General features: G+C 42.8%; 1 protein-coding gene across 3 annotated transcripts in view; it reads right to left on the bottom strand.

Annotated features, from left to right (window-relative positions):
* Positions 1–12,876, bottom strand: part of LOC106821237 (pro-neuropeptide Y-like) — a 22,773-nt gene that overhangs the window by 3,614 nt on the left and 6,283 nt on the right. For 2 of the 3 annotated variants that reach the window (XM_014825956.1, XM_014825963.1), the window contains exon 3: positions 1,400–1,483. In XM_014825956.1, the coding sequence (XP_014681442.1) occupies positions 1,400–1,483 (84 nt within the window). The remainder of the gene's footprint in view (positions 1–1,399; positions 1,484–12,876) is intronic. The other variant, XM_014825973.1, reaches the window with a different exon arrangement.

Genomic DNA, 12,876 nt, shown 5'->3' with positions numbered 1-12,876 from the left:
GTGGCTGTGTGTGTGTGTGTGTGTGTGTGTGTGTGTGTGTGTGTGTATGTGTATGTGTGTGTGGGGGGGTGTTTGCGTAGGTGCGTGCGTAGGTGCGTGAGTAAGTTAATTGCTGATTTTCTTCGTATTCTTCTTATTTCTCGTAAACAACGATCCCTGCCCTAAATCTGTGACGAAGTTTGGTTGACATTTTGAAAGTTCGAGAGCTGTTACCTAATAAACACATTATTCTACACGGGGTTACGTTATCTTACAGGTCGGAATCGATATGCAATGCAGGCAATAACTTAATACAATAGCAAAAAAAGATAATTACGCTTTATAATGCCGCGATTACACGACTGCACTAAACTAACGGCAGGGGGAAATTAAAATGATCTCTCCGCCGACTCATGAATAAGATTTCAAACGTCTGCGTTGCTAACGAAGTGGTTCTCTTTGAGAGGGCTGCTATATCGGCTCCATCAATCATTCAATTTTCGGAAAATGTCGGCGCGCGTTCTGTGACGACAAGTGTCGCCGGCGTTTCTGCGCCGCGTCGCTCTGTAATCATTTCGTTGATAGAATGAGAAAACTTGCGAAGATCACAGGAAAAGGTTTGGCCCACTGAATTTCGAGGCGATGTCTGTGCATTGACGCCAGCAATATCTTCACTCCGTGCTTGCGTGAGGCGTAGTAGTATGCGACGCGTATATATGCTCCTGCCGGCTGCATGAACGTCTGGAAACATAGACTAGCTATTTCATGTTCCTGCGCAATAAACTTCCTTGAAAGGCTCATTTGTAAAGTGCTCAGAGTACATATGTAGAGTTTTTTAGAGCTGTGTGTATGGTGTCAGGCGATGACCTTCTGTCACGCTGGCGAGAGTTAACAGGTGAACGGCCTTGTCAAGCCACCGATACATAAATATATATATATAATATATATATTCATTTATATATTTATTTATTATTTTATACACAGAATACCTGTGTGTGTGTATGTGTGTGTGTGTGTGTGTGTGTGTGTGTGTGTGGTGTGTGTTGTATGTGGTTGTGTGTGGTGTGTGTGTGTCTGTGTGTGTGTGTGTGTCCTTTATAAAATATCGAGAACCTGATATCGATATCGATCCTAATATCGGATCCTAAAATGCGCCTAATATCGACCATAATATCGTATAAATATCGAGATGCCTTTGCGCCCATCTTTGTTGTTTGGATAATTATCCCACAAGCCAGTCTTCCAGTATGTGAAAAATTCTTCGGACCTTAAGTTACAAGATACAAAGTACAAGTTAGAGTTAGCGCGCGAGGTAGTATACACGAGAATCATTATCAGCGAGGATGGTTATGCATTGTATCACAGACACCTGTGACAAGGCGCTGTAACACCGGTGACAATGGTTCATTCACATCTTTACTGGAGTATTGATTCGTACCACGGCTTCTCAAGCGAGTCTCGTTGAACGAACTCTCGCAAATCATCGAATGTCCGTTTTCCAAATCTGAAATACACGAGCAAATGCGGTTTAACGCGTGTCTTCTTTTGTATAGCCATTGCTCGGCATGGCGCATGTTTGCTGATATTTATATATATATATATATATATATGTATGTGTGTGCTGTGTGTGTGTGTGTGTGTGTGTGTGTGTGTGTGTGTGTGTGTTGTGTGTGTGTGTGTGTGCATGTGTGTGTGGGTGTTGTGTGTGTGTGTGTGTGTGTGTGTGTGTGTGTGTGGTGTGTGTGTGCTGTGTGTGCGTGCGTCGCGTGTGGTGGTGTGCTGTGGTGCGTGTGTGTTGTGTTGTGTGTGTGTGTGTATGTGTGTATGTGTGTGCTGTGTGTGTGTGTGTGTGTGGTGTGTGTGTTTGTGTGTGGTGTGTGCGTGCGTGTGTGGTGTGTCGTTGTGTGTGTGTTGTGTGCATGTGAGTGTATGATGAGTGATGCGGGCGTGCACGTGCGTGTTTGCACATGCATGGCTGTTCGTGCATGCGTGCATGCGTGCATGCGTGTCTGTGGGGTACTCTTTTAATACGTATCTACTCACCTATTTCTGCAGACACAATCACGCGTAAATCAATTGCTCAGTCTTTACCCGACCACAGCGTAAATATAGACATGCGTTCATGCGTTGCAGGACTTCAAAATTAATTAAAAATAGCACTATAGGATGACCGCTAACAGATCAAGAGTAAGTCATCAAACCTTTTGTTTTTGCGAAAATGTGATTAGGAAGTGCCATGAGTGACACGGTAGAGGGACTTTTACTTTATTAAGCTATACATACGTGATAATGATACATAGATTATTCCTCGGCCATCCGCTGGGAGTTGATTTTCGGAGAAGTAAAGAAGCGTGAATGCGCTGTTAATGCACGGGCTTATGATTGACGGCAACTGATGCGAAACTTTAATTTCGATATTTGCGCTGTGACTCAGAGTTCATCTGGGGAATACGCCGTGGTACATGGTCGCCACCACGCCGAGATAACGACAAGTGGCGTCCGGATCCGGAAACTATGTCGACCGGAACCGGAAACTATGTCGACCGGAACCGGAATCTGCAAAGCTGTCAAACAACAGCCGGCTGCTACCTGTTAAGCTATTAATTTATTCTGTTTTAAGAAGTGTTATATAACCTCACTTTCCACCCTAAACAGCGGGTTCGCGAAAACGGGTGAGAGGAAGGGGAAGATGGGGATTGTAAAATATGGAGAAAGAAGAGAGAGAGACCCAGAAAAAGCGGAAGGAGATAACGCCTTATGGGAAACTACATACATAAAGAAAACCGAGGCACGCGTTTAACACGTTATATGTATTTAGCGATAACAGGCAAATATAGTTTGTGTGTTATTGAACGCTATAATCGCTTACAATATTACCTATACGCTGGTTATAATATTATTCGGAGATGCATTATAATTGCCGTTCGCCTTTCTCTGTAGAAATAAAAATACGGCTTTGAAATTTCTTAGCAAATATCTCCAGCCTCCGAACTAATAGGCAGCCAGCTTCAACGCGCTGCGCATATAATCACGATGACAACACTTCACGCAGGGTTATTAAGAGGCGAGTATTGCTAATGCTGTCGGCGACAACGAGCGAAATAGAAGGCATGATATATATGCGACAGATGAAAGACACATGTAGTGCAATTACTGCAGTTGTATTCCTTCGCTCGTCTATAACTGGCCGCCGTTATTATACAAGTGCGTCTATAGAGCAGGCCCACTCGTACGCAGTTCCTCTATGCAGCCGATTCAAGGCGATTGTGTCCCATTATCATCGAAAGCGAAATGTAGACGGTACGTACATCCCTCGCTTTAGAAAGGCTAGCAAACAGCGCGACACTACATGCCACACATCACGTCACGCGTACCACGAACCTTCGCCTGAAGTTGACATTGCCATTAGCGTGTCACGTGATCGTGTGGAGCAGACGACACTAAAATAGGAGGTTACACGCGGGGAATATTGGAGCGAGAGACTGATTCCAAGGTCGGCTAATTTCTCGCTTCATTGAAACCTAGTATCGGGGAAAACGCCAAAATAATTAGGGCATTTTTAATTACCCTTTGGCCACCGAGCCAATCAGGATATACCAATACAGTTAACATGGAATTTCTTTATACCAGTTAACTCGGGTATGTCCCAGCAATCGCTCGCGATATTGTGTGACGTCACGTTTCAGTCGCCCTAGTCAAACGTAAATAAGTTACGCGGGTGTGGCGCCACTAGGAAATATCCAGACTGTGCTAAATAACTCTATTATGCACTATATATGGTGCAAAATTACCTCAATAGATCTAGTTTAATTGCAATTAATAGTAGTAGTAGTAGTAGTAGTAGTAGTAGTAGTAGTAGTAGTAGTACTAGTAGTTGTTGTAATGGTAGTACATAGTAGTTTTTGTGGGTGTCGTTGTTGCTGTTGTTGTTGTTCCAGTGATTTCGGCATAATGAAACTCATAGACACGCAGATAAAGAAATAAACATCTAAAGAAAGAAATAAAGAAAGAAATTTAGAAATGACAAGCTACCGAAAAATATAGCTCATATTACCCTGCATGTTGAATGATAATATAAAGGCTTGTTTTCAGACATACGCGCATTTTACAACGAAATCTTTGCACGCGTAATCTTTATCGTGCACACTTAGTGAAAACGTGTATTTCATCCGCATTGATAAACACGTCCAGTAAACCTTTCAATTGCCTCTACGAATATATCGATCTCGTGTACTCGACACGCAAATGCATCTGCACACAAAATTAGCAAGGTGCCAATTCACCCATCAAACCTTGTGACGTAACACCGTAGATTTATCATATAGTCTATTATCGCTGGCGTCCGTGGCAATAGGTATAGTGACGCGTAGTGACGTAATCGCATCGGCTCCGGTAATGTAGCAAGTCGGACTGCTCATGTTACCAGCCACCCGCGCGCCTGCGCGTGTGCAAGCGCGCGTAAGCAATGAACGCGTCAGCTTTCTGTCGCACTCCGGTATAGCATCCGCTGCTAGCATGACGAACGTGCTAGTATGCTGAACATGCTAGTATGAGACGCGGGAAACGCATCCGCCAATGCGTCGTTGGTATTCCCACAGCTTCGCGGCGTTGCAGATTAAACTTCCGATGGAGACGCACGCGCCGTGTGCGGTCGACGGTGGCTCCACCGCGACAATAGTGGAGACGACTCCTGCGGGACACGCCTATGATGACGCACGTTATTATGAAAGACAAATAATATTAAAATCCCCTCTATAATCGACTGGGGACGAGGAGTCGCTCGGCGCATGTCAGCCGCCGAATGCGTCTGGTTAGATATGATGGGTAGACGCGTTCACGGATTAATCGAATTACGTCGATATCTCCTGAGAAATTTAATGATAATATTTTGATGCAAAATTTATCGATCTACGATATTCTCTTGCGGTGCATTAAATTGATAGACGAAGCAAAACGGCGACGAAAGATCACAGTGACGTCACGACATTTCCTTATCTTCTTCTTGCAACATATTTCTGCTTTGCATGTATGGCTTCTATTCAACCTGACTGCGAGCAACAATATTAGTCCATGCGTTTATTCTACTTCTTTCCTTGTCAGCACTTTTTCTTTGTATTATGCGTAACAATTCTTGTTAATTTTTTAGACGCATCTGTCTTTGCAACGACATCTAGTGACTGTTAACGCAATCTTTGTTTTATTGATTGGTAAAGGAGAATATTATCTAATGAAAAGCTGATCCTGCCACTCTCATATATTGCTCGCTTTACATGAGGACGGCTACACATCAATAATCCGCGTTCACTGAAAAGGCGAATATTTTAGTTACGTAAATAATCAATGATCGTAGCCATTGTAAGAGCGCCCATGTTTCACGAACGACGTCAGACCATTAGCGGTTACAAGCAAATTTTAAAAGAAGATTTTCGGATCACATCGAATCATTATCGTAGACGCGATATCGCATAATTTGCCAATTATACCGTCTTATTACGATTGTAATTATAATATCTATTGATTGATGTATCCGATTGAATTTAACCGGCCTAAACAGATATTAGATCAGAAACTAATGCACTAGATTTATGACTAGACCTAAGATACAGGACATCTTTATATAACAAATATAGCATAAAAAAAACGATCACAAAAAAGACTCGTTCGCTTATTCTGTCTAGTCGTACTACCGCCATTTTATAGTTTACAAATTTGCCATATTGTTTGCACACTATGGAATATATACGTGTGTGTTCACTGCGAGATATTTTCTATATCGTGTATGCACTGGTTAATAGTCTGTGAATACGTTTTCTCAGAACGCATTATCTTTTTCTTGTTCATAACTAAGCAGGTGCAACATTATTACCAGGCGTACATGAATAGAATCTGTATTCGTTTCTCCTAAAATTTCTTCAGTCTACTTTCTATGTTTTGCTTTTGCCTACATTTCGCGATCAATAGGCTAAGCGTCTATCGGCGGATTACCATCGTTGTTCGCAGTGCGCAATTTTAGTGCGAATATAAATGTTAGTGACCCGCGCGCGCTAAGTGTGAACTAATCTGTATATACTAACTGGATAGCTCTTAGCGGTTACTACATGCTGCCACCGGACGCCATGATACCACTCCAAGAAGTAGTATTATCATAGAATAGGCCAATAGCTAAAGCCGAGTTTTCACGTAACTCATGACGCCGACTCTATGTATAGACTATACGATATATATTATTTCTCGCTCTCTCTCTCTCTCTTGCAAAAGATAGCGACGTACGGAATATACCCTTGGCTGAACAGCTACTCTCAACTTTAGAGAGACGCAAACAGCGGTTACCACTGACAAGGATAATGGCAAACACCTGCTGAGAACAACGTGATCACGTCGGGCGAGAACGTGCGTCGTAGTACCGAACACGAAACGCCACTCTACTAGAGAATCCCTCGTCACCATAGCTACGCCAGGATTGCCGGTCAATCTCTTAATTGCGATCACAAGTAGTCTAGTAATATCAGAGCGCTCGCTTTTGCACTGCACTGGTAAGACGTTACACAACCACCGATAACCCGCCATCAGAACTATTATTCATTCATGCTGCAGTCAACTGGCGATTAGTGGATGTCTCATAGGAGAAGCTCATAGATATAAAATATATATATTAAACATATATCGAAAACCTTATAGAACCCGAATGGGAGTAACCAATAAAACAAAACCAAATCGACAAAATCTGCTGTTATAAGTAACCGTTAGCGGTAAAGAAAGATCAAAGTCACCGATATTCCGTATTCATGCAGATAGGTGATTAGGGCGATTATGTGAAATCCATCCTGATAACTAACTTGTCACATTCTCCCATATCAATTGGGCAGCATCGAATCGTTTCGAAATTTACCATAAATATCCTTTGTTGGAGTGAAATGATAGTCAATCCGGACTGTTGCGGACAGCCGACACGCACGCTCGAATGTCATACCTATGAATGCGACATATAACTTCTCTCATACACTCGCGCTTAACGATTCAAACGGTGCTATCAGCAAGAATACTATCCATCAAGAAAATTGCAATCACCTATATTCTCTGCGATGCGGAAAATGCCGATAAATTTGGGGTTTGTATGATTTCTCGCATTAACACGCCCTCCACTACACACTCGAGTTGGTGTTGTAAATTAGACATGAAATCGTTAGTTAATGTTGGTTTTCTCGTATATTCTCTGCATATACATCGGTTCCGCTGTATTCAATTATTGAAATAATGATAATACTTGAACGGCATAGATATGCTCCACTGAAGGCACTCTTACAATGGTTAGTCGCGAGAACTAGAGCAAGTTAGAGAGGCTAGTTACAAATGCTACTACATGGCGTACACATAGGATATATAATATATATATATATATATATATATATATATATATGCACATCTTACGAATGCTATGTGATATAAAGAAACAATTCGTACACACATAGTTGAAATGACAATGACGTTTATTACGCTACACAATCATAAAACAGGAAAGAAGCCCAATTATTTCATTGAATAGCATAGCACAGTACAAATCCTCATGTTTTCTCCGCGGTTGACAGCCGAATGCCGATTTAACAAACCTCACCAACTTTTCTTACCGCCTTAAAGCGATAAAGCACGAAATTCAGATGAACCGGCGCGCCCAAACACGGCAACGCAATGCATTTTGGATCCGAACGCTCCAATATCTTCAACACGCCAGCCGCTGGTATACTTGCTGCAATGCATCAGATCGCAGATTGCCGAACTTTCAGTAATAGAAATTCATCCGCTTCTTCTGTATTTGACTCACGTGCCAAGCCAAACGACCGTCATCGAAATAGCAAGCCGACAGCAAAACACGCGCATGTGCCGCATAACAATGCCTGCGAAATGCCGATATGAATACCAATTCTTCGCTAAAACTCGTTTGGCTTCGCGGCGATATCTATAATTCCTTTGGGGGCAGATCGTGAAGCCGACAGAGCTATATTTAGGCGGTTGTGATGTAAAGACCACACGAGCTCGCATGACGAGCCAGACGACTCTCTGATGATAAACTACGCCCGAATGAAATGAAGCGTAACATGTGAGGCCGCGCAAGACGAACAGACGATCGAATCATACCAGAGAATAGACCAGGCTTCCATAGTTAATGCGAGCCGTCGGGTCTCGCACAGCTACGCATTGACAAATAGGCGTATATAAAACCCGATAAGATGACTATCGCCTTCATTGGATTTCCCTGCTAAATTTTATACATAACTATTACGATCCTTTGGAAAATAATGTAAACCTAACGACTGCGCGTGCACTGCCCAGAATTATGATTTGTCTAAACACGCGTTCTACGATACCACATACGTACTATTTCACTTAGTACATTTTAATCAAAATTATATATAATAGTCAAAAAGTATACACGACCTATATATTAACGAAAAGCGCGATTAAAGCATTAGCGTGTATACAAAACTCAGTAGTAGCTTTTCAATGTTTCAGTTTAAGACCCGCTTAAATTTAAGCCAAGAACATTGTTTGCCATGTCACGAATGCTTTAATGACGTTTTTAATCCGCATAGACTGAAACTTCATGCAATAGCCGCTCACAGACACAGGCCCATAGACAAACTCGCACAAATTACGCAAATATCACATGGGTGAATTGACTCGCTGTGAGATAGACTAGATGTTGTTGTCAGCTTACCTTTGTCGTTGCTGAAAATCCTTCTCGCGGCTCGATTTCGCTTCGCATCGTTCTTCTAAGCGTGGCAGGTTCTTCGAATGTTAGGCCGATACTGCTCCCGTCAGCGGCCTAATATACTCCATCGATGCGATCGGCGGCTTGGAAGCATTTGACCAATAACAGACACCTACACGCCGCGGCGCCAGCGCCGATCTGCGAACATACTTTGTCGTCCTGCGTCAGTAATGTCACCTCACTGTCGCGCACGCGTGAGCGTTCACTTTCAAACTTTCAAGAATACGATTGTCTACTGGATTAGTAACGAAATAAGATGACTAGCGTCGATTTTGCATGGGGTGGCGCGTAGACAGTCACAAGTGACACTTGCGCGGGGGGGGAGACAGACGCTTAGTAGAAGACAGAAGTAAGATAAACCCCCACGCGCCGAGAAAAGAATGAGAGCGAATTAAACTTATTGACTTTCAATGAAATCGAGTTCCCGGTTCCCTTTAGCATTTATACACATGCGTTAAAATCGACCAGTATATATCTGTAACGGGCTGAAAGAAGCGACTATGACCGACTTCAACTTTGAACAAACGACGCCGGATGGGTGCGATAATATCAAGATACATATAGAGCAGACGTGTGTTCGCTATGTACACAGCGTCTAGATAGCAATACATACCAAAATACGACTACACTACATACATACCATACCATACATAACATTTACATACATACATACATACATAGGCACACATACATACATACATCACATACATACATACCATACATACATACATACCATACCATATTTACATACGATACATACCGATACATACATACATACATAGCATAAACAGGATAATACGATCACAATACCATCTACATGACATACATACCGCTACATACGTGCACTATAGCCGCTAGTGACGCTACTCTACCGTACGTAACGTACGTACGTACCGTACGTACCCATAACCATACATACACGACACTACATACGTACCGTACGTAGCGTTACGTACGTAACGTTACGTACACTACGCTACCGTACTACATTACATACATACATACATAGCATACATACATTTACATCACATACATACATACATACATACATACATACATACCATACATAATACATAGCATACATACGCTAGCATACTAATGACCATACAATACATAAACATAGCATACCAATACATACATACATACATACCATACATACATACCATAATCATACATAGCATACATACATACCATTACAATACATACATACATACATAACATACATACATACCATACATACATAGCATAGCATACATACATACATACATACCATAGCATCACAACCATACATTGATATTTATCCAATGCAACTAAGAACGGTGTGAATAAACCTTTTTGACTTCAGATTGAATTTGCAACCGACGCTTGACGGCATGCCAAGCAAACTACTCGCACTAATGCCAAATCAATCCTAGACGTTGATTACTAAGTCCATGGCAGTAAAATTCTTATTAGCTGTCACTCGCACGAGATTCGTCAAAGACTCAATGCGTTAAGCGCCACAGAGCAATTCCCTTGCGGCTGCAATCTAACAGTAATTTACGTCTCTTGTTTGGCGCTCTACACCCTTGCGCTCACTGCAGTGTCGCCTCGCTGATCTTACAATTTTAGATAGCTGTTAGACATACGATTCCTCTGTGATTGGAAAAGAAGAAAGGTCCTGTCGGTTCTGTGGAATATTTAATCTTGTTTTGACCTATGCAGCCTTTTCTCTCTTCCTCCCCCTCTCTCGTTCTCCTTCTCTCTCTCTCGATATAGATATATATGACTCTTTCTCTCTCCATCTCTTTGTCTCGCTCTCCCTCTCCGCGCGCTCTCTCTCTCTCTTCGTCTCTTCTCTCGCTCGCCTCTCTCTTCCTCTCTCTCTCTCTCTCTCCTCTCTCTCTCTCATCTCGATCTCTCTAATCTCCTGCTCCCGCATGCCAGCCGCGCTGTCGACACGCTCAAAACGTGACATCCATCCGATATATGTGTGTGTGCTGTGTGTGTGTGTGGTGTGTGTGTGGCTCGTCCGTGGGTGCTGTGGTCACCGCTTGTGTGTGTGTGTGCACGGGTTGCGTTGATGGTGCTGGGCGCGTATGTACCGGCGGAGGCTGATGTTTGCTAGGTGTGTGTGCTGTCTGTCCTGTCGTCTCTTGCCCCCGCGTCCCTGCTCTTAATATGGGTCGTTAACTTCTCACTCTCCGATGTTCGGATATTTTTTCTCCGTAAGAGCCTCCGGTTTTCTCTCTTACATCACGACCTCGCTTGTCTGCTTGCGGCGTACGCTGTCGTTCGTTGCTCGGTCCACTTGCATTGTGCCTTTCTCTTGGCGTGCAATAATGTATCAAGTACATATTGTGCGTCTCACGCATACTGTACATATTATCGCCGCATAAGCTACGATTGGCCAGCAATGCACTCGCCAACATACCCAGCCCGAGAGCGATCCATCGCCACGCCGGCGACAATCGTCATCGTCATCTCACCGCGTCACCGGCTTCTTTAGCGCATTGGCGTTGTCCTCTTAGAAGCGGGGCAACGAGGCACCCGACTCGATCCCAGTCGCCTTCGCTATTGCTCTTGAGTAAACCCTGGCGACTAGTCGCGACCGTTCCGCGCACAATAACCGTCAAGTGCCTTAGAACGATCCCTCGCGCTCCACGCGCACGGTTTTATTCTGCTAATGAGCCAAGTTGGTCGCGCAGATTTAGTTGACAGAAAGTATAGAACCAACGCGCATCACGGACGGAACAGAACTGCTGTCGACACTTGCAACAGCGGAAATGCCGACACGCGCTTTTGACATTTTGGTAATCCGAATGCGCAGCTATTTCGGGTGCCACGGGCAAGGACAGTGTAGAGATGTAGATGTAGATAGTATACTCGCACACGGACCATGCTATCTTACATCGTAGTGCCGTCGGTATGTCGTTAATAGTGCCCATTCAAATCCATAGTGGAGCCACGTCATCTGTGCACGACCTCTTACGATATAATCAGACTGCCAAAATTGCCTGAAGGAGGGATATTCAAAAATCGACGCGTGGCTATAATCGTCCGATCATCATATTGATGAGAGGCCGAAATTACTTCATATCTTAAAGACACTTCTAATACGTCTTTGCCGTAACGATAACTGAGCGGCCTAGCGAGACCTGATCAATGCACGCGGAACATTGGTACTCAAGACACATTAGGAATAATTATTGCAAAAATGCGAGCCTTGCTTATCCGCCTATATATATAATCAAGCTTATATGCCATTATTGATTAGCCCCTAAATGTAATAGTGAATGAGATGAATTAACTGATAGTAAATGAATACTTGAATTCGCGCCGTGAAGCTTAATCCAAGCGCAAGCGCCTGCTTCGGACTCGTTGTTGGCCTTAAGGGTCGGACGGAGCAAGGACAGACATGATAGACACGAATCGGATTGGTTGGCAAATCGCTAGATATAATAAACGAGATTACATGTGCTGGACTAATAAATAGACGGGAAAATTGATATATTAAAATTAAAATTAAATAATAGTATCTATATTAACAATATTATTGTCTTAATCATAAAAACAAGGACCAAATAATTTGTGTGCACTGATCTTCGCGGACTATACAATACTGTTCTTACACCTATTAGTATTATTCATTTCATATATACAATATATTACATGTGCGCAATAACTAATAATATAAATATCGATATATGTTATGATAATTAATAAAAATATATCAAATCTAAATACCTACATATATACATAGGTATGATTAGAAATGCAGCGACTCACGGGGCCACCAACCTGACACGGTTGTAAGTCCTAAAAGACAACTGTTTTTGTTTCGTAAAACTAATAGCTGTGATTTTCTTATGCGACATTCAACGTCTTCAGCCACGAATATAACCTACTCACTCTTAGCTTCGATCATCATCATACGCCATGGTTTAGGAGTAGGTAATAACACGGCACGCGTTGCTGCCTCGTCATTGTTCAGAGACTATCTATATATACCTTCTATCGAGAGAAAAGAAATACACCTAGTACTCGGCCGTCTTAATTATTTAAGCTCTCTCCGGCACGTCGCTCTCTACTTCGCCTCTACCCACGCAGCGTGTGTCTACTTCTAACATTTACGCCAGCTACACCGTGAG

Source organism: Priapulus caudatus, unplaced genomic scaffold (assembly GCF_000485595.1).
Source record: "Priapulus caudatus unplaced genomic scaffold, Priapulus_caudatus-5.0.1 Scaffold3, whole genome shotgun sequence".
NCBI classification, from domain to species: domain Eukaryota; kingdom Metazoa; phylum Priapulida; class Priapulimorpha; order Priapulimorphida; family Priapulidae; genus Priapulus; species Priapulus caudatus.
The sequence above is the reverse complement of the archived record's forward strand: the minus strand, read 5'-3'. Positions and strand labels throughout refer to the sequence as shown.